Below are 21805 nucleotides of genomic sequence, written 5' to 3'. Positions count from 1 at the left end.
TTTCTCCTGTGAAGTTTATTTATCTTATTCGAACATCACAGTTCAAATTTAGAAATATTTTGTATATTGTATTTAAAGTGAACTGATACACAACATGTTTTTTTTATATCATACTTAAATTTTTAGTTTTTATACAAATTCGTGTATATGTCTGCATTATATTCGTTTACCTTGTTGACTCCCACTGAGTTTGTTGTTTTTATAACTGATTAATTTAAAATAAATACAGAACCAATGGACGGCACGTGCCGGGGGCGCCGTGCAGTGACGTCACTGACGGTGCGGTGGATGTCCACTTCAGGACTCACCGGAGGAACGGAGCGGAGCGGAGCAGCAACATGGCTGCAGATTATTGGGAGCCAGGAAAACCCAAGATTCTGTCAGACTGAACCGAGCCAAAAATAACCCGGGACAGACCGGGACAAACCTTCCCGGTGAGTAACCCTTACTGCCGATCCCTTTATGACAGGGAAACCGTTTTATGAAAGAATGACGGAGCCGTTAACGGAGCGACCGTCTCAGAGATTAACCCGCTCCGCCTCCGCTGATATTTATAACACACACTGAGGACATTAACTGCAGCAAATAGACGGGTCCCTCTAATACATAAACATGTAGAGAGAAAACACACAGAAAATAGATGGTACCAGGTCACACAGAGAGAACACAGACAGAACCAGAGCATGCAGAACATAGACAGTACCACATAGACGGTACCATAGAGGGAACACAGAACACAGTGAGAATCAGAGAATGCAGAACATAGACAGTACCAGAAAGAGAACACAGACAGTACCACAGAGAGGACACAGAACCTAGACAGTGCCAGAGAGAGGAAACAGAGCATAGACAGTACCAGAGAATGCAGAACATAGGCAGTACCAGAGAGAGGACACAGAACCTAGACAGTACCAGAGAGAAAACACAGAACATAGACAGTACCACAGAGAGGACACAGAACCTAGACAGTACCAGAGAGAGGATACAGAACATAGACAGTACCACAAAGAGGACACAGAACATAAACAATACCACACAGAACCAACACGATAATATAAACACTGGCTGTTAGCTGTTGTTAGCTGTTAGCAGTTGCTTGTAGCTGTGGTAAGCTGTTGCTGTTAGCTGTTGTTAGCTGGGGGTTAAACTGAAACATTCATGAAGCTTTAATTATTTATGTTCAGTTGTCTCGGCGGACATGTTAATGACGTACCGTGATGTCACAACATCAAACAGTGATATAATATACCAGTCAGGTTGTACCATATTAACTTGTTAGCTGTATGAGAGATACATACTGTTAGTGTTGTTCAGTTTAGTTTCACTGTTATATTTCAGCGTTTCCATGAGTGGAAACAACATTCACCTTCTTTCTCCAGACCAGTGCTGAACAGGATACTTCACTATACTCACATGTAGTACACAGTGTACACACTATACTCACATGTAGTACACAGTGTGTAGTGTTGTCTCAAATCCAACACTGCAGTTGTGCACTTAGTGGAAATCACAATCACAACATTGACTGTGATAGTTTCCCACCAATATATCTGCCCGCTGCTTTGTCCAGGTGACTCAAAATGAACATTTTACTTTCCTATGTGCCTCCTGTTTCACATGGCATTGAAATTAGGACGCCATCAGTGTTGTTGACGTGTCCTCCCTCCTCTGGCACAAGTTTGAAAATACGTTGATGGTCTCTCCCATTTCGCTATGTATCCAGGATGGACGCACTATGGAAGTACTGAGATACAGCAGTGGTGTAGTCCTAACTTCCTGCGCTGTAAAAACAGAGTCAGTCTCTGACTCGTCATCTTTGCCTGTCTCACTTCAGAGACCAGGTACCTCAGAGACCAGGTACTTCAGTTGTCTGCTGACCCTGTGAATTGTGGTGATTTTATTTCACATGGTGTTGATACATGGAGGTGTCAAGCTTACCACAGTACTGTCTTCATTTTTAGCTTTTTAGGGGCTACTTTGTTTAGTATTTAGTGTACTAGCTGTGCCTCCACAGTAATTGTGAACATTCCTGTCTTTTCAGGTTATCTAGTGAAATGTAATCAAGTAGTATGGCTCAGGTAAAACATGAACAGATACATGAATGACACAGAATCTCTGTTTTATTACAATGGAAACAGCTCATATGGATCAAACAGCCTATAGTAACCCAGCAGTTCATTCAGGGTCTTTTCATACATGAAAACATGTGAAAGGAGAATCTAAAACGGTTGTTGTCTCCTACTGCAGCTGTCATATGCTGAGGCTCTCTGAATTATTTTACAAGGTTTTTGGAGACACAGTGTGTAACGACCGTCACTACATGATCCCTACATGAGTTCACTGTGTGTGTGTGTGTGTGTGTGTGTGTGTGTGTGTGTGTGTGTGTGTGTGTGTGTGTGTGTGTCACTCATTGACTCCAGTCTTAGTGATTGGCTAAGTAGCATCATGTGACTAGTGCTGTGAAGTCTAGAAAAGCTGCTCCAGTTAAAACAAACACTCAGTCGAAATGTAATAATTCTCAATAATTTATTGGTTATAGGTCAAGGTCTGGATAGGACAGCATCTGGGTTTGGGACCTCTTAGTGACCTCAGACTTCAGCTAACACTACACTATTTACCAGAAATGAACTCTTCTTCAGTGCTCTATAACAGTGGTTGTCAGTGGCTGTACAGCGCAGCCTGTGTAGGCTAATGTTTTAAATAAATTGCCATTTTATCCAGGTGTGAAACTATAAAATTTATTAATACATTACATGGTATCCGATTGGTGCATAGACTTGTGTACTTGCTAATTCCTGATCCACTATTTTAGGCAGTATCTGAGTCATTTCCAACACTAGTATCGGTATCAGAACAACTCTGTTTATACTGGGCCGTTTACCTGTCTGTGTGGGCTTGATGTCCAAAGTCTCAACTGTTCATAGCTGTGGGTTTGTGTTGCAGCCTGATGCTGCTCTGTCAGGTGCCACTGCAGCACTGCTCGATCTGTATGTCTGTGATGGACCTACGTGATGCTTGTCTTGTTCTGACAGTGTGTTTAATCCCTGTGGAGCAGCTTGTGACCTGTATAGAGAGACTTCACTGAGCTGCCAAAGTTCACCCCTCTGTAACAGGGAAAACTCTGATCTCACAAGAGAATCAAGACGGTTGCCATAATAGTAGTGATAGACAGCGTTGGTGTTCTAGCCTTTATTTCCTTTATTTACCTGTCCAGGTGTGGAATCCAGGCTGGCTGCCACGCCACCCTCAGCGTCACGCCCCCCACTGCCTCCCCGGCCCCCACTCATGGAGAGGATGAGGAAGATCAAACGGCAGTTGTCACTCACTCTGGGGAGGGGAGGGGCTGGGGGAGGGGAAAGGACGCTGAGTGACACCATCAACCAGGAAGTGACATCGCACAGTGATTCAGGTCTCTCATACACACACACACACACACACACACTCACACAAACAGACATTTTAATGTGTGATCAGCAGGTAGATCACTTACAGCTTGGACATCAAATCAAACATGGGATTATTGATCCAGAATCAGGTTTGTCTTATAAATCTATGAATAACTGAGCCAAGCCCCTTAGAGGTCCTGAACCTGGTTCTGGACTTGGTCCTGGTATTGAACCTGGTCTTGGACAATTCTGAGGTTAGGATCTGTATGATTTCATTTCCTGAATGGACAGTTCAGTGGCTGGATCATTAGGAAGAGAGAACACCGCTACAGTAGCAGGTCTATTCTCCTTTTCTGTTCTCCAGAGTTGTGAGAGATACCTTTTGTGTGGAGAAATAAACTGAAAACAGATGAGATATAAGATGATGTTTACCCTGGACCACAGAGGTTCCAGTTGGTGTTTTCTGACCCTATCACCAGAAGAATGTGTTGAAGGTATTTCCATGGAGACATCTGCTCTCTGAAAAATGATCTCTGATGTAGACCACACTGAAAAATTTAGTTTAAAGTCTGTTCTGCGTTTATGGCACCTTTGATTCCTCACTGACCTTCTGATCTGGGGTCTACATTCTTATGTAACCTCCTATTTCTTCTCTTCTCTCTCAGAGGTGTCTCTTCGTTCTTCTTCTGGTGGTTTAAAGGTTCGAGGTTCTTCTTCTTCTGTTCAGTCTCTCCTTCAGTCGTACAGCAGCTCACTGAGGAAACCTCGAGGCCTCGGACGCAGCCTGAGCTCTTACCTGAACCACACCAACAGACTGGGTACTAATACTGCAAATACATGTGTACAAATACCACACTATAATAATAGTAGTAATAATAGTTAATCATTATTTATACAGCACTTTTCAAAGCAGATGTTACAAAGTGCTCCATAAGGAAACACAACAGATTAAAAAACAGTAGAGACAGTAAGAATAACACAAGTAAACACAACAACACAAACTAACTAACTGACCGACACAGGTTCAAACCTGCTGAAGTTTTTCCTTCAGTGTTGAGGCTGATCAGTGTGAACTACAACCTGACCAACAGACAGGTCACTGATACTATAATACTGTCACAGAAGAAATTCTGGCCCTGTTGTCTGATCACACTGTGTGAATGAATTCAATAAAAATAGTAGTTAAATGCATGTATATATGTGCATTTATACATACAATATACTTTTGTGTGTGTGTGTGTGTCACACACATTTGTGTATATGTCAGTATTGATGCACAGGTCCTTTGTTGTACATTACTCAGCTCAGACTTAGATTGTGTGAGTGTGTGACCAAAGGCCTGTACTGCGAAGCAAGTTCAACATGTCCAGGATAACTTTTCGTTATCTGGTTTAACTAAATCTAACAGTGACCATCCTGGATAACCTGTATTACGAAGCTGGTTATTAACTGGCTCAGTTAACCCTGGGTTTTTCTATCTGGTTACGGGTGCATTCATGAATTATCATGAAGTTTCTCACTGGTATTTTCGCTCTTTTTTCGAACGATGAACAAACTGTTATGAACATGTAAATCAGATAAAACAGTTAAAGTTAATGTCAGACTGAAATGTTCATTTATAATCATAGAAATATTTAACTGTGTGTGTGTCATTGTTCTTCTTATGTTGCACTCCTAACCTGCTCCGAAGCAGGTTAGGAGTGCAGCATAAGATGCCATGGTGATTTACCCCGTTATTGTAGGACAGAAAACCCAGAGTTAAACCTTAAGTTACCTCAATAACCTCAAATCCTGCTTCATAGTACAGACCTCTGGTGTGTGTGTTTTCAGAGATTGTCCATGAAGACGTGAAGATGAGTTCAGATGGAGAAAGTGATCCGGCTTCTTCTTCAGATGACGTACAGAGTCCAGTTAGAGTCAGACTGAGGAACAAGAAGATCTCTACTGAGGTACACACACAGTTCACAAACACACACACACACACACACACACACACAAATATACATAAACACACACACTTATACACAAACAAACGCTTATACATAAACACAGACAGAGTGACACACCAAGACTTTGTTTGACAGTGACTTACAAAGCATTTAATTTGACTGAAGCACAGAGAACCGGATGTTCTCTGTAAATACTAGTAAGTAGTAAATACTATTTACTAGTTATCGAGTGTTTGGTTAATGATCAAAGTGGAGAGGGTAAATACTCATATGGAGTAATGGGGTCTCACTTATACTTACTTTCCTGTCTGGCTGTCTGTCTGTCTGGCTGTCTGTCTCTTTCCTGTCTGTCTGGCTGTTTCCTGTCTGTCTGGCTGTTTCCTGTCTGTCTGTCTGTCTGTCTAACTGTTTCCTGTCTGTTTCCTTCTGTCTGTCTGTTTCCTGTTGTGTTACAGGACATTAATAAACGTCTCTCGTTACCGGCTGATATTCGTCTTCCTGATGATTACCTGGAGAAGTTTAATCTGATTGGTCCAGCTCTGTTTGAGCAGCCAATCAGCAGGAGGCTGCGTAGAGTGTCTCTGGTATGTCTGCCTGTCTATATTGATTGGTGCATGTGGGCGTGGCCTATTCATCATTATGTGCCCTGTTATACCTTTGCGCAATCTGCTGTGAGCTGGAAAAGAAACTTGGTACCCTAACTGAAAATGATCTGCTAATGCTTCCCATGAAATCTGATTAGAATCAGCCCGATGGTGGCGCTATAATTAACAGTAATTAACACACACACACACACACACACACACACACACACACACACACACACACACAAAAAAAAGCACATTTTTGACATCTCCTTCTAAGCTGTAGGTTTGATTGCTACCAAATGGATTGTGGATCATTATTGGATCAAGCTGATCAATAATTGTATGAAGTTTGTTGATATCTTATTTGTTTGTCATGATATTTACCAATGAAGCGGACGTGGCTCAACAGATGAGTAGTACAGAGTCAATTACTGTTGTGCTGATCATCACAAAACTTGCAGGATGTGTCCCCATAAGCATCTGGAACACACCCTGAAAGTTTCATTCAAATCTACAAAAATATGAATGTACAAATATAAATGAGAAAATGTTTGTCCGGTCATTACAAAATTCACAGGAACATGTGCATGAAGTCGATGCAAATTGCGCTATAAATCAATAAGTTTGTCCAATCATCACGAAACATGGCAGCTATTTATGTTGAACTGAGCTTGTAAAACCTTAAAGGCTTAAAATTGGCCAATAGGGGGCACCACACATCTTTTCCTTATGGCCTTACAGTATAGTATTTTCTTATTTGAAACTGGGCCTCTGTCCTAGAAGCCTTCGTTACTTAAACATAAAGTTAAGTGCTTTATTAGTGGATTTCATATTCTTCAGTGTGTTGTTAGTGTAGCACTAACATTGGTGGAGTAATGAATGGATATACAGTGAGTGTCATAATGGAAACAATATCACTGGGTGGATGTTGTGTAAAACTTACTGTTGGTGTCACAACCAAATATTTGAAATTTTTTATTGTCATTCACTTTTCATATTTATGATTACTAAGAGTCGAGAGGTGAAGTTTGTCTCCATGATGTGATATATATCATATATATCATATAAATCATATACATGATGTATATATCATGTATGTGATTTATATGACATATATGGAGACCAGTGTCCAATAATAACTTTACTTTTTCCAGTAGTGAATAGTGTAAAGAAATATTGTTTCAATTCCTGTAATAAGCACAAAAGGCGGTCTACACACAGATTATATTAATCCTCTCTCTCTCTCTCTCTCTCTCTCTCTCTCTCTCTCTCTCTCTGTCTGTCTGTCTGCAGTCAGAGATTGGTTTTGGGAAACTAGAAACGTACATCAAACTGGACAAACTGGGAGAGGTGACGACACACATGTTTGTACTTGTGTTCATGTTGATTTACTTTCATCTCCAGCTGTTTAAGTTTCAAAGACATGTCAACTTTATTGTCAGTTATGTCATACGTACCGACATGTACAAGTACTAAACAAAACAACAAAGGGCTCAAAGTACTAGAATTTGAATATTTTTAAGTTAAACTCTCTCTCACCTGTCTCCCTGTCACCTGTCTGTCTCACCTGTCTTTCTTAACTTTCTGTCTCACCTGTCTCCCTCTAACCTGTCTGTCTAACCTGTCTGTCTCACCTGTCTGTCTTACCTGTCCCGCTCTCACCTGTCTTTCTTACCTGTCTGTCTTACCTGTCCCTCTCTCACCTGTCTGTCTTACCTGTCCCTCTCTCACCTGTCAGTCTCACCTGTCTTTCTCACCTGTCTGTCTTACCTGTCCCTCTCTCACCTGTCTCTCTCTCACCTGTCCTCCTCTCACCTGTCTGTCTCACCTGTCTCTTTCTCACCTGTCTGTAGGGGACCTACGCTACAGTGTATAAAGGTCGCAGTAAACTGACTGAAAACCTTGTGGCTCTGAAGGAAATTCGACTGGAACATGAAGAAGGAGCTCCATGTACTGCAATCAGAGAAGGTACTACAGTACTGATATTATACTACAATACTAAAGTACTGATACTACAGTACAGTGATTATACTAAAGTACAGTACTGATACAACACTACAGCACTGGTACTAGGCTACTAATACCACAGTACAGTACTAATACTACAGTATCTGTACAGCACTAATACTGCACTGCAGCACTGATACAGTCCTAATACTGAACTACAGTACTGATACTATAATACTAATATTGTACTGCAGTACAGATACTACAGCACTAGTACTGCACTACAGTACTAATACTGCACTACAGTACTGATACTACAGTACTAATACCACCCTACAGTACTTATACTACAGTTCTAATACTGGACTACAATGCTGATACAGTACTAATACTGCACTACAGTACTCATACTACAATACAGTACAATAGTATCAGTATTACTACAATATTTGTTTTATTACTGTAGTCAGTAGTACTACAGTAGTAGTAGTAATATAGTATCAGTAGTACTACAGTATCTGTAGTAATATAGTATCAGTACTACTACTGTAGTGTGTGTGTTTATTACACGCTGTGTGTTTTCAGTGTGTTCACTGTGTTTTCTCCCTCAGTGTCTCTGTTGAAGGATCTGAAACACGCTAACATCGTCACGCTTCATGACATCATCCACACACAGAAGTCCCTCACATTGGTGTTTGAGTACCTGGTGAGACACACACACACACACACACACACACACACACACACACACATATTCAGACACATACACACACCGTATTTAGCGTTTTGGGTCTGTAATGTGTGCGTTAATGTGTGAGTCTGTTGTGTGTTACAGGACAAAGATCTGAAACAGTACCTGGACGACTGTGGAAACATGATCCATGTTCACAACGTCAAAGTGAGGAAGCTTCACTTTTATTCATTTGTTACCGTCAGTTCTCCTGATGCTGCTGATAGTGTGTATTTATACTGCTCTACTCATCATATCATCACATCACATCACTACAGAGCTCAGCTTGTCTTGAGTGGATGTTCATATCACCTGGAATCAGTAACAGACAGACATGCTCAGGAACAGAAGACAACAGTGTGTCTAACTCATTCACAAAATCACCTAGTTGTCCCGGAGTATAGTTGATGACAACCACAGAGACTTTTAGCAGAGCAGTCACCATAACAAAATGGTACTGTAGATGGAGGATTTGTTTGGAGGCAACAGCTTAATGTCGTTTTGTTGGAAATTAGGAGACCAGTCCCGCCTCCTCGGACGGACAGACAGGAAGTATGGGAGAGAAGTATGGGAGAATGTGTAGTTAGTGGAGAGGAGTTTTCAGGTCTGATCCAGGTCTCAGTGAGAGCCAGAAGCTGAAGGGTTAGCTGGTAAGCAGAGGCAGGAATTAAATCAGCTTTGTTAACTGCAGACTGGCAGGTCCATAGTCAAACAGAGAGGAAGACACATATGGGTGAGGACTGTTGGCTGAGGGTTAGCCAGATTTCTGGTTTACATAGCTCATGGGTGAAGTAGGAGGGCCCCTGGCCCCTTAACAGAATTTTGCTTAGGGCCCCAGGTGGGTCAGGACCCACTCTGGTGTTACGGGACCTTGGAGTCGTGCTACCATGTGATTCAGGCTAGCTAGCATGGACGCGCTTTTACTGAAGTAAGACTGGATGTATCAGAGATCCATAAAATTGTCTCTTTCTTTCTTAAAAAAAAATGAATACCTGTGGGAAGCGATCACACTGTGGAAAAAAGTCTATGCTCAGAAAATGTGGCATATAAAATATGAACCATTTGTGTGAAATTTGTGAATCTCGAGTAATGGCTAAAAAGTGTTTTCTGAGGTCACCATTATCTTCACCTATGAAGAAGGTTTATAGTGTTATTTTTTGATTATTATTTTTTATGGCGCACAGTGCAATCAGTCACAAATGTGGATTCCTTCAAGTGTTGTCTGTTCATTTGTGGGGAGAGCTTTTCAATATCTTTTGTCCTTGTAGCTGATAAATACTCTCATAAAGCCATAGTCAATAATATTATTAAATATTTAGGAATAAAAATCCCAAAGGATTTATCTACCTTCTACGCAACTAACTATCTTCCAATTACGAAGGAGATAAAGGCAGATTTAAACAAATGGAGTTTATTACCACTGGACTTGCATAACCGAATAGATACAGTTAAAATGAACATCTTACCACGATTGCTTTTTCTTTTTCTGTCAATACCAATAGAAATACCTGAAAAACAATTAATAGAGTGGAAGAGAATGCTATCTGGGTTCATATGGAGAGGCCTTAAACCAAGGATCAGATACAAAACATTGCAATTGTCTAAAGAAAAAGGAGGATTGACCCTGCCGAACATAGAGAACTACTACAAATGAGCACAGCTTAGATACTTGATCTATTTGTGCGACCCATATTACAATGCCAAATGGAAAAATCTAGAATCAAGTCAACTGGACATTCCCCTCCAGAGCTTACTTGGAGACAGAAATCTATACTTACTGTACAAACAAAACTTAAGCGGTTGGACAAAAACACCCCTAAACATTTGGTTTAGTGAATGCCGTAAAAACAAACTGGAAAACCACATTAAAATATTACGATGGATAGCACATGATAAAGATTTTAAACCTGCCCAGATGGATGGACGCTTCAAACAGTGGCTCTCCAACGGTATCACAACATACTGTCTCATTTTTGATAAAGGGAGACTAAACTGTTTTCAAAAATTTAAAGACAATTATGACTTAGAAAATCAAGACTTTTTCAGATACCTTCAAGTTAGAGCTCATTTTAACTGTGATGTAGAACAACAGAGGAAGGCAGTTTTGATTTAATAAACATTTTGATCGATGCATACAAATCTAAATTAAACCGGAAATTGATTTCCAGAATCTACTCCTGTTTACAATCATTTAATGGGTCTTCCACTTAGTGGCGGGTTGTAGTGGAGAAAATTAATTCAATAGTAGGCTTTGAGATTAATAATGATTTTTGCACAATTTATCTTGGTAATATTTCCCCCACAATCAGTGCTACTGATAAGTATTTGATTAAAATAATGATGGTAGCCAGTAAAACAGCTATTACAAGAAGATGGCTATCGAAAGAGTCCCCATCTAAAGAGGAGTGGATTGCAATTGTGAAAGAAATATATGACATGGAAAAACTGACTTTTTCCTTGAACTTGTGCATGGACAAATTCACTATGTTCTGGAGGAAATGGACAGCTCATCTTGAATAAGTGACACTTACAACAGGAAGCAGTTAATAACAACTAATAATGTGCTCTGTTTCATTTTCTTTCTTTTTTGCTTGAGTACAGTGCCCCCTACTGTCCTATTTGATGTGCTCTCTCAGTGTAGTTGGGCACTAGTGTGAGAATGTTTCTGTCCTGTTTTGATATGAAGGATAGACTATGGACAAATGGATCACATATGACTGAAATATCTCTAAACCCTGGACCTACCTCTATAATTGTACACATTGTTACTATGATTCTTCTCTCCCTGTGTAATAATATATATGCGTATGTATATTTTTCTATCTGTGCCTTTTCTTTCTTGTTCCTTTTCTTGTTATTTTCCTTTCTTTCTCTCTTTCTAAGTATACTGAAAAATGACTTCATGAAAATAAAGTTTAAAAAAATAAAAAAAATAAAAAATAAAGCCATAGTCATCTGCTGTAAGAATTTACACTGAATAAGTGTTTGAGAAAATGTTTAGGCCTGAATCTGGACCATGTGAGTTTGTCAATTAGATTTTCTGGAGGAAAATTAATTGTTTAGATTAATCGACTAATTGAAAATATAGTCAATAGATGAATTGATAGAAAAATAGTCGTTAGTGGCAGCCCTGATCATAGTACAGTTGAACATAGTTAAACAGTTTGTTTTCTTTCTACTGGCTTTTCTCTCCGCAGCTCTTTGTTCTCCAGTTTATTTTCTGTTGGTCCAGTTTACCATCAACTCATCTCTGAACTGAACTGGTTTTTCTCTCCCCAGCTCTTTCTTTTCCAGTTGCTGCGAGGTTTGTCATACTGTCACCGCAGGAAAGTTCTCCATCGAGATCTGAAACCCCAAAACCTGCTGATCAACGAGCGAGGAGAGCTCAAGCTGGCAGACTTTGGTGAGTCCACCACGTTCATGTTCAGGTTTGTCATTTACACACAAATGCTTAACATACAGGGTAAATGAAGGACATCAGTGCAACACAACAGACACACAAACACCACACAGTCGTAACGGTGAGACTGAGCAGTCCTGACTTTAGCAGCAACAACTTGGATATGAGTCAGTTATAGTGTATTTTTTACTCTTGCTGCAAATTTTATGTTTTGGTTGAATTTTGTCTTTAAATTTCCATGATTGAACTAACTATATGTAACAATTATGAACAAACACAATCTGTTGTGACTAAAAACACACATGATCGTGCTGTTCTTGTGTCGAAATCATTGCAACAAACATTGCTTCAAACATTCTCAGTGTTGCTGAAACAGTGTGTGAACCTCGACTAATGACATGAATAGAAGCTAACTGGAGTCTGGAGTTATCAGACCTGGAGTCCAGTCAGTGAAACCAGACTGGAGATGTGGGTTAGAGACACTTGGACTCTTAAACAAGATATAATCATTTAGAGAAACATCTGATGTGAACCAGGCCTGACAACAAAGATCTCAGAGACTGTGGATGAAGAAGAGTTGATGAGCATGAAGCTAAAAGGGTCACAGAGTTTAGATCTTCATCAGTCCACAGCCATACAAACTGTCTATAAATGGAGATAATTCAGTTCTACTCTCCAAAGAAGTGGACGTCCAGCTGAGATGACCCCAGAAGCTCAACAAAGAAGCTCAGAGTCACAGTTTGACCAGTTATTAAATCCAGAAGTTAATGTCTGTGTTCAATAAAAATTATAACTGTTTGTGTGATTCAGATCTGAGTGATTCAATGGGTTAAGTCTGAGTTTTTGTGTGTAAAGAGAAATCACAGTTTGTTAGGAATAAGTGAGGGTGTAGTCCTTTATGCTGTGTACTGTACCTCTCCGCCTGAGTGATGGCCTCCACCCAAAGAGAGCTGGCTCTCACATGCTAACTTACCTTACAGTTTACAGGATGTCATCCTCCACTGCTCTGTAGCCATTCACATTCAGCCCCCCACTTCTGGTCAAGCCCACTCATTCCCCACAGGTGACCAGTCAGATCAGGACCCACTATTATAGTGGTCATTGGACAAATGAATGTGATATAATGATGTCACTGAGATAATGATGATGTCACCGGGACGATGTTGCTCAGGTGCTGTGTGTGTTTCAGGTTTGGCTCGAGCAAAGTCGATCCCGACAAAGACGTACTCTAACGAGGTGGTGACACTGTGGTACCGACCACCGGACATCCTGCTGGGCAGCACCGACTACTCCACTCACATCGACATGTGGTCAGTACTATTACTACTGTAGCACTACTACAGTAGTATAGTTTCAGTACTACTACAGTATACTGCAGTGTCAGTACTGTTACTACTGCAGCATACTGTAGTACTAATACAGTGTACTGTAGTGTCAATACTATTACTACTATTATATACTGTAACAACAATCATGTTTCTTCTGAACACGACCTGAGACTCAGGTGTTTTATAGTTATCAGACTCTGATCCTCTCTTTCTCTGTGTCTCTGTCTGTCTGTCTCTAAACTGTTGTCTGTCCTTCTGTCTATCTCTCTGTTCATCTCTAAACTGTCTGTCTATCTCTCTGTCTGTCTCTCTGCCTGACTGACTGTCTTTAGGGGTGTTGGTTGTATCTTCTATGAGATGGCCACAGGTCGACCTCTGTTTCCTGGTTCCACGGTGGAGGAGGAGCTTCACTTCATCTTCAAACTGCTTGGTGAGAACCAATAAGCTCCTGATATTTTTGTTCATGGAAACATTGATGTATTTGTGTATTTGATGTATTTGTGTTTGTGTGTGTGCAGGTACTCCGACAGAGCAGAGCTGGCCTGGGATCAGTTCTAATGAGGAGTTTGTGACATACAACTACCCTCAGTATAGAGCAGAGAGACTGAGTAACCACACCCCCAGGTACAGTGCTACACACAGGTACACAACAATACTACACACAGGTACACAACAGTACCCCCCCCCCTTCATTATTTAAATTTGGGAGATATAATAATGTGACAATAACCCTATTAATAAAGGCTCAATGCACCAAATAAAATAACACTGTGTGTGTGTGTGTGTGTGTGTGTGTGTGTGTGTGTGTGTGGTTCAGGCTCAGCAGTGAAGGAGTGGAGCTGTTGTCAAAATTCCTGCAGGTCAGTAAATGTGTCACAGAGAAAAAGTGACATCATCATATCTGAAACTGTTTTCACCGAGAACTGGATGATAACATTTTAATTTAAACTTTTGAACTGTAGTTTGAAGGGAAGAAGAGGATCTCTGCAGTCGAGTCGTTGAATCATCGTTACTTCAGTAACCTTGGAGTCAGAGTGATGTCACTTCCTGACAGTAAGTTTAAACACAACCTTTAACCCAGAGTTATGTGATGTCACTGTGTACAATGACATCACAAAGTCACTGTGATTGTTCTTTCAGCGACGTCCATCTTTAGTCTGCCAGAGATCCAGCTGGAAAAAGAAACAACAAGACCCACAGCAACACCTGACACAGGTAACCCTAACACACAAATGACATAGGTTACACAGTTAACACACACACACACACATACACACACTTGACAGGTAACACATACACACACACCCCCCGTCAGTGACCATTAGATCTAAACCAGAACTAGAAACAGATGCAGGACTACAAGTCTCATCAGCCTGAGGACAGGAGGATGAGAGATCAGGCTGGACCAGGTCCACCTGAAGGGAAAACTACGGTGGCCCCTGAGGACAAACCACATACAAGAAATCAGAAAACATGAAGGGAAACGCATACAGATAGAAGTGGTGCAGCTGGGTAAACTGTGAAGAGTGAAGTTAAACATGAAGCCTTAAGTATCGGTAAGGATACCTTAAGGCTTCATGTTTAACTTATGACAACAGGGTAACTCCATCCATGGAGGAAATCATGTGATATGACGGAAAGCTCCAGACCAGCTCCACAGTGGAAGAGTAAAATTTGTCGACTTATTGGTTTAAAATAAAGTTTTTTTTTCTGTTCAGCAAACAGTCCGACCAGGAGGAGGAGTCTGCTCTTCTGACACCCCCAGGGCGAAGGCTATACTAATGGTCTCACAGGAGGTGGGATCTGTTCTTCTGACATCATCTGCGGGCGGCGTCTGTCACAGGACAGACAAAGGGAAACTGAAAGGACAGGAAGTGGTGATTTTTTTCTGGAGGAGGAAATGCTGCTGGGGAACAGGAGGTAAAACAAAAGAAGAAGAAAACTAACAAGAGAAGAAGAAGAAGCCTAGAGACACAGTAATTAATCACAGCAGCCATCTGACCAATCACAGAAAAGCATAGAGCTTCACCTCAGTACATGAAGAGATAAAGACATGAGTTAATGATTTAAAGCTTACTGAACAGATGTCTTCCATTTTCACTGCACAGATTTAAAACTTAAGACTCTTTATAGGATCCTGGAAAAAGTGGAATTATATCATGAAGATTTGTTGTCATAGAAACACCTGGAAACACCTGGAAACAGTGTCACTTGTGTGAACACCTGCAGTGTCTGCAGTGGAGCTGTTTCAGTTAACCCTGTTTCACTTTCACAGAGAAACATCAGTGATGAAACAGTAAACAAAATGACATCACAGTCATTCAGATTGATGATGTCACAGGTGACAGATGGGACTCTCTTCACATTTTTTAAAAGTAATAGAAACACATCAGAGAACAGGGAGGGCTGTAATAGGTTAATACCTTAAATTATGGCTGCATTTGTTTTAAAAGCAGAACATCAGAATTTATCATCAGGTCAGACAGGAAGTGCTGCAGACAGATTGATTTTCACCTGTTTTATATTCAGAACTGAGTATAAACTGTAAATAACAACTGTATCTGCAGTAATAAGAGAGAGAAGGTCATTTTAAATGAATTACTTTTACATTAAATGCTGACGAAGAACGTTTATAAAATGTAGCTCTTCAAAGTTTAAAGAACTTTATAATCTGTGTTTCTGCCATAGTGCAGTACTAAAACAACAGTACAGTATCTACAATACGATACAGTGTTATTATAAAACACTGTTCGAACAGAAATCTGCAGAAAACAGGAAGTGACTCTTTTATTCTGAAAGTATGAAACTGGTTTCTGCTGTTCTGCATGTGTGTCGTACACTCTGTCTGTATACTGTAATACTGTTAATATAAATACAAATACTGTAAAAATACAGTAATACTGTAAATATTACACAGTAATACTATACATCTTCAGTGAACAGCTGTGAGTCAGAGCAGCTGTTTTCTCTCCCTGTGCTGTTTATTACAGCTACATTTATTTCAACAGGATTCATAAATTAACTTATTGTTTTTATTTTTGTTGTTGGTTAATAAGTTGTTTTTCTCACTGAGACTGTTGGGAACCAGGAGAGGACAATGTGATGTCACCAGGGCCTCAGTGACATCATTGCTGTCTCCTCTGTGAACCATATGACATGTCAAAGGACAGTGCTCTGATTGGCTGGCGTAGTTCTGTTTGTCGCTGCAAAGACTGACTCAGTGCTTCAGTCAGAGCTTCACAAATAAAACAAAACTTTGCTCACAGCGAAAAGTTTTACTTCAAAGACACCTAAAGTTTTTGTTTCAGAGCCAAGACAATGAGCACTCAGTCAGTCGACAGCCATTATTCAGCCGACAGTTAGCTGACAGTTAGCCAACAGCCATGATTCAGCTGAAAGTCAGCCAACAGCCATCATTCAGCCGATAGTCAGCCGACAGTTAGCTGACAGCCATCATTCAGCCGATAGTCAGCCGACAGTTAGCTGACAGCCATCATACAGCCGACAGTCAGCCAACAGTCAGCCAACAGCCATCGTTCAGCCGATAGTCAGCCGACAGTTAGCCAACAGCCATCGTTCAGCCGATAGTCAGCCGACAGTTAGCCAACAGCCATCGTTCAGCCGATAGTCAGCCGACAGTTAGCTGATAGCCATCGTTCAGCTGACGATCAGTTTTTCTGTCACATCTGTGATGATTTCATTGGAAATTCCAGATGTTTGGGAGTTGGAGACATTTTTCCTCATCCTTTCAGTTTAGATTCAAAGTCAAATAGAACTGAAGATCAGGCCTAAGTTTTAGGCAGAACAAACTGTTTTTTGTGTCTTTATTTACAGCTGACAGAAGTTTTGTCTGTGGAAACAAACTAAAACATTTTAAACTGATTGAGAGCCTCATGAAGTTTTAACCTCACCTGCTCAGAGTCCAGGTGTCGGTGGGCGGGACTTATCCACAGTTCATCAGTTTCGGGTAGATTTTCTTCAGATTCTCGTTCCTTCAGACAATTTTTTTTAAGAGTTACAAGCATTTTTTTTTTTAAAGAGATGTGATGAAACATTAGCAATAGAAAAGTATTGATCAGAAGACAATAATGATTTATCAGAGTGTTAATATCAATGTGTTTGACTCAGAGGAATCTGGGGCTTAATCTGCTGTAAAATGTCACAATATGTACATGTTTGTATGTGAGAGGTTGGAAATATAAAATATATGAAGAGAACACCTTTATATTTTATTGTCTTCCTGAATATCAGTGGATCAACTTGATGCTGATCAGCAGAATCTCCACAAATCTAACCTTATAAATAATTTATGTCCAGTTTAAAGCAGCAATCAGACAACAGAAATACAATTAAATTTCCAAAGTGTTAAATATCTGACAGAAACAAGAAAATGTTGCAGTTTTTGTGTTTAATATTTCAAATAATTTAGGTCTGTTTGGAGTTTTTTAAAGAATGAGTTTAAAATATTTTTTCTGTTGCTCATAATGAAAATGTTTCAATTAAAATCCACTGACATTCAAAGTGACAAAACAAGAAAAAGTGGAGAAGGTGGCAGTAAATCTGAGTTCAGAGTGTTTCTGTGTTTCTGTGAATCAAACAGACACTCTGAGTCACAGTGAAGCTTCACACATGTTTATGCAGAGTGTTTGTTAATGAATGACTGTTGAATGTAACTACAAACTGTTGATGTGGTCAGTAGTTTAAACTTGACTGAGTTTACAATAATAATGTGTACAGAGTTATTGATTATTAGAGATAATCAGAGTTTTTAACCTGCACGCTGCAGTGTCGTGTTGTTCTCCAGCTGCTGTTCAACTGCAGAGAAAACAGCATTTAGATCTGAAACTAGATCAGCCGTCTCTCTTCAGACGTCACCTGAATGATCCAGACCATTCAGTAGACCTGGTGGCCATATCTGATGGATGGAAACTAAACATGTTAACACCTCACAAGTCAACAGGTTTGACTCCTGGTTTCTGATTGTCACAATAGACACTTAAGAGTTAAAACCAGCAGTTACTGTGAAATTAATGAAACTCCAGTCTGATGTCTTTGGGTTAAACAGGCAGCTGTCACACAACTGACTTTCTCATCTGTTACATTTGCTCTTACTGTCCATAAATGAAGCTTATCAATATCAATCATTTTAAATATTTGGATGTTGGTGTCAATACAATACTAGTGCCAGCACAGACTCCATAATGTAAAGATTTATTATCAAAAAATATCTGATCAGAGAATAAGGATCAAACTGTAATCCTAAATATGGTCTCATTTCAGTCACGATGAAGAAATGACAAAATATCTCAGTGAACCTGTCACAAAGTTCAGATTTGAAGAGAAGTAGAAACAGGTGTGGTTTGTTTATTCTAGTTTAGAAGGAATCAGACTAATGAACTGTGGGGAAATGTGTTTGACATCCACATGGATCCAGATGCTGTTTTCTCTGATTTTGTAAATTAACTAACATGCTTTGTTTTGGTTGATAACATACCAAAGTTCTCTGCAATATACTGCACTGCATGATGGGATTCTTCCAGATAACTTCTATGCTGTTTATTCTTTGAATATTCTTCCATCTTCCACAAAGCAGTGCAACATATCTGATGCTATAACTGATCTGCACACTTGAAATATCAGTCAAAGTATGGAAGTTAAAGTATATCCTGTTACTGTGTACAATTATGTTTACTACATGTATTCTGGATACATTTACAGTATATAAATGTACATTAAAATTCTTTATTTATTCTCAATGCTGGTTGTTTATGTTAGTGTTCATCAAAGACGCATTCATTTCTTTTTACATAAGAGCCGGTGTACTCTAGCCTCTTTTAAAATAAAAATAATGTTGTCCTGTCATGTTCCAGAGCCAATCTGAGATGTGTTGTTTTTCAAAATAAACAACGGCAATGTAGATACGGGCGACATCTAGGGCACCTGCAAAGAAAAAAAAAAAAAAATTGTTACCGTGGTGCAATTGGTTTTCTATCGCTCATTTGCACATCATGTCAATGACACAGGGGCGTCGGTTTGCATATTTTGGTAGGACAGAATTATCCCTACCAAGATTTCATGAACTCGTTCTCACTATGTTTGCAGCGAAGTCATATTAGGTCATTCCAATGTGCCATCCAAGAGGCTACGTCTCCAAGACAACCGATTTAGGCATGCTAGCATTTGATTGACTGAAAGGACGGGGGCTCTTTGAAGGCTCACCTCGTGAAAATATCACAGTGATACCTAACCTCACCAGAAAAATGTCAACCGATGTTATTTAACCATTTATGAGCAGCACAGTGGAGTAGTGGTTAGAACTGCCACCTCACAGAGATAAGGTTCTGGTTTGAACCCTGGGCCTGGGGCCTTTTTATGTGCAGTTTGCGTGTTCTCCCTGTGACTGTGTGAGAGCTCTCCGAGTACTCCAGCTTCCTCCTGCAGTCCAAAGACATGCACATAAGGTTCATTGGTGACTTACTATGACATTTTATGCCTTACTATTATGGTTGCCACCTTCCATGCAGCAAAATAAAGGATGCCCCCCCAGCAGGGGCGCCGCTCCGTGGGCCCGATCACTGCTGGCCCAAGGTTGGGGTGGGGCGCTAGTTGTGGTAAATCGTAACTTAAAACATTGTTTTAATAAAGTATTAAGATTCATACTTAAAGTTTGAAGTGCTTTATTAACAATGTTTTTAGAAATAAGCTATATAAATAGCTTTTAAGTTAGAAACTCCAAAATAAATTCTACTTCAGTCAATGTTGAGGAATGATCTCCATCTCTTTATTATAACTCAACAGGATTCTCTAATTGTCATTTTATCATAGCTGAGTACATTAGGCCAACATCAGAGTGTGACAGAGAGACCATGAAAAAAGTTTTGGAAAAAAAAAAAAAGTTTTTGGAGGAACATGAACAGCAGATTATCGTCAGATCATTTCACAGTGCAAATTTTTAAATATAATCTGCAAACACAAATCCTAAGTGGAAAAGCAGATAAAGTAATGTATGCATAATGAAATAAACTAGTAGCTATTCAATTTACAACTTATTAACTTAAACTTGAAATCAACTTATTAACTCAAACTTTACTTATTAATTTATTAACGTACTATTAAACAAAGGCTTTGGTAGCCTACAAAAAAATATATAATATTTGAAAAATGTATAGCGCATGAGAACAAAAGGATGAAAGAAAGAATAATGATAAAAAATAACTATATCTCATCCTTTATGTTTCCTGTTTCACCACAAATGAAAGAACCCCCCCTCCCCAAAAAAGTGTCTGTTTGTCTGTGAAAAGACTCGCTGCTTGGCCCGCCCCGCTCTCTCTCACCCTATCACTGACGATCTGTCATCCTTGTGCATAAAACTAACCAACCAAACCAACAAATGCTATGGGCAGATGGGTACTAGCCGTGAGAGACTGAATCAGAGACAGAAGAGAAAGGCCTTAATGTACAATGACGTTTTGTAATGTTTTTATGGCTTATTATATTGTATTATTATTATATTGTATTTGGACATTTTTAGGCATTACTATACAATAACATTTTGTGACGTTTTGATGCCTTGTTATACTATGATGTTATATGCTTTACTATACTATGACGTTTTTTGACATTTTTATGCCTTATTATACGATGACATTTTTTAGTAAACTATGAAGTTATATACTATACTCGTTTGTTGATGTTTTTATGAATTAGTATACTATGATGGTTTTGGACATTTTCATGGCTTACTATAATATGACGTTTTTTGACGTTTTTATGCATGACTGTACTTATATGTTTTATGCCTTACTACACTATGACAGTTTTTGACGTTTTACTGTCTTACTATACTATGACGTTTATTGACATTTTTATGCCTTATTATACTATGACAATTTTTGATGTTTTTATTCTTCATTACACTATGACATTATATGCCTTACAATGCTATGACATTTTTGACGTTTTGATGCCTTATCATAATATAAAATTTTTAATTTTTTTTATGCATTATTATACTATGACGTTATATCTGTTACTATGCTATGAAATTTTTTAACATTTATAATAACGTAGTAAACTATGAAGTTATATACCTAACTATACTATGATGTTTTCTTGATGTTTTTAAGCAAGACTGTACCGTGACATTTATTGATGTATTTATGCCTTATTGTACTTTACTATGACTTTTCATGCCTTACTATACTATGATTTTTTTTAGGACTGTTTTTTACCTTATTAACTAATACTATGTCTTCTCGCTTTTATGCCTTACTATACTATGTCGTTTTTAGGACTTTTTTATGTCTTACTATACTATACTTTTTATGCCTTACTATAACTATTCGTTTTTATGACTTTTTTTAGTACCTTACTTACTATGACTTTTTAAAAGTGTACTTTTCTTTTATGCCTATAAGATAACTATACTCTCTATAGCTAGACTATGATTTTTATGGCCTTACTATACATGATGTTTAT

The 21805-nt window shown here is 39.2% G+C and overlaps 1 protein-coding gene across 1 annotated transcript; it reads left to right on the top strand.

The window, feature by feature from the left end:
- The first annotated feature begins 316 nt into the window (after window positions 1-316).
- LOC111235412 (cyclin-dependent kinase 16-like) lies at window positions 317-19083 on the top strand. Its single transcript, XM_022763873.1, has 17 exons — window positions 317-434; window positions 3215-3409; window positions 4052-4204; window positions 5217-5335; window positions 5791-5919; window positions 7216-7272; window positions 7776-7890; window positions 8481-8575; window positions 8705-8767; window positions 11879-12002; window positions 13189-13309; window positions 13660-13757; window positions 13846-13951; window positions 14145-14187; window positions 14290-14380; window positions 14468-14542; window positions 15046-19083. The coding sequence occupies exons 2-17, from the start codon at window positions 3286-3288 to the stop codon at window positions 15081-15083; spliced, it is 1551 nt and encodes a 516-aa protein (XP_022619594.1). The 5' UTR covers window positions 317-434; window positions 3215-3285; the 3' UTR covers window positions 15084-19083.
- Window positions 19084-21805: the final 2722 nt, after the last annotated feature.

The sequence above is a fragment of the Seriola dumerili genome, unplaced genomic scaffold, assembly GCF_002260705.1.
Source record: "Seriola dumerili isolate Sdu_G_001 unplaced genomic scaffold, Sdu_1.0 BDQW01000493.1, whole genome shotgun sequence".
Taxonomy (NCBI): Eukaryota; Metazoa; Chordata; class Actinopteri; order Carangiformes; family Carangidae; genus Seriola; species Seriola dumerili.
Note: the sequence above shows the minus strand (reverse complement) of the source record. Positions and strands in the feature narration are given on the sequence as shown.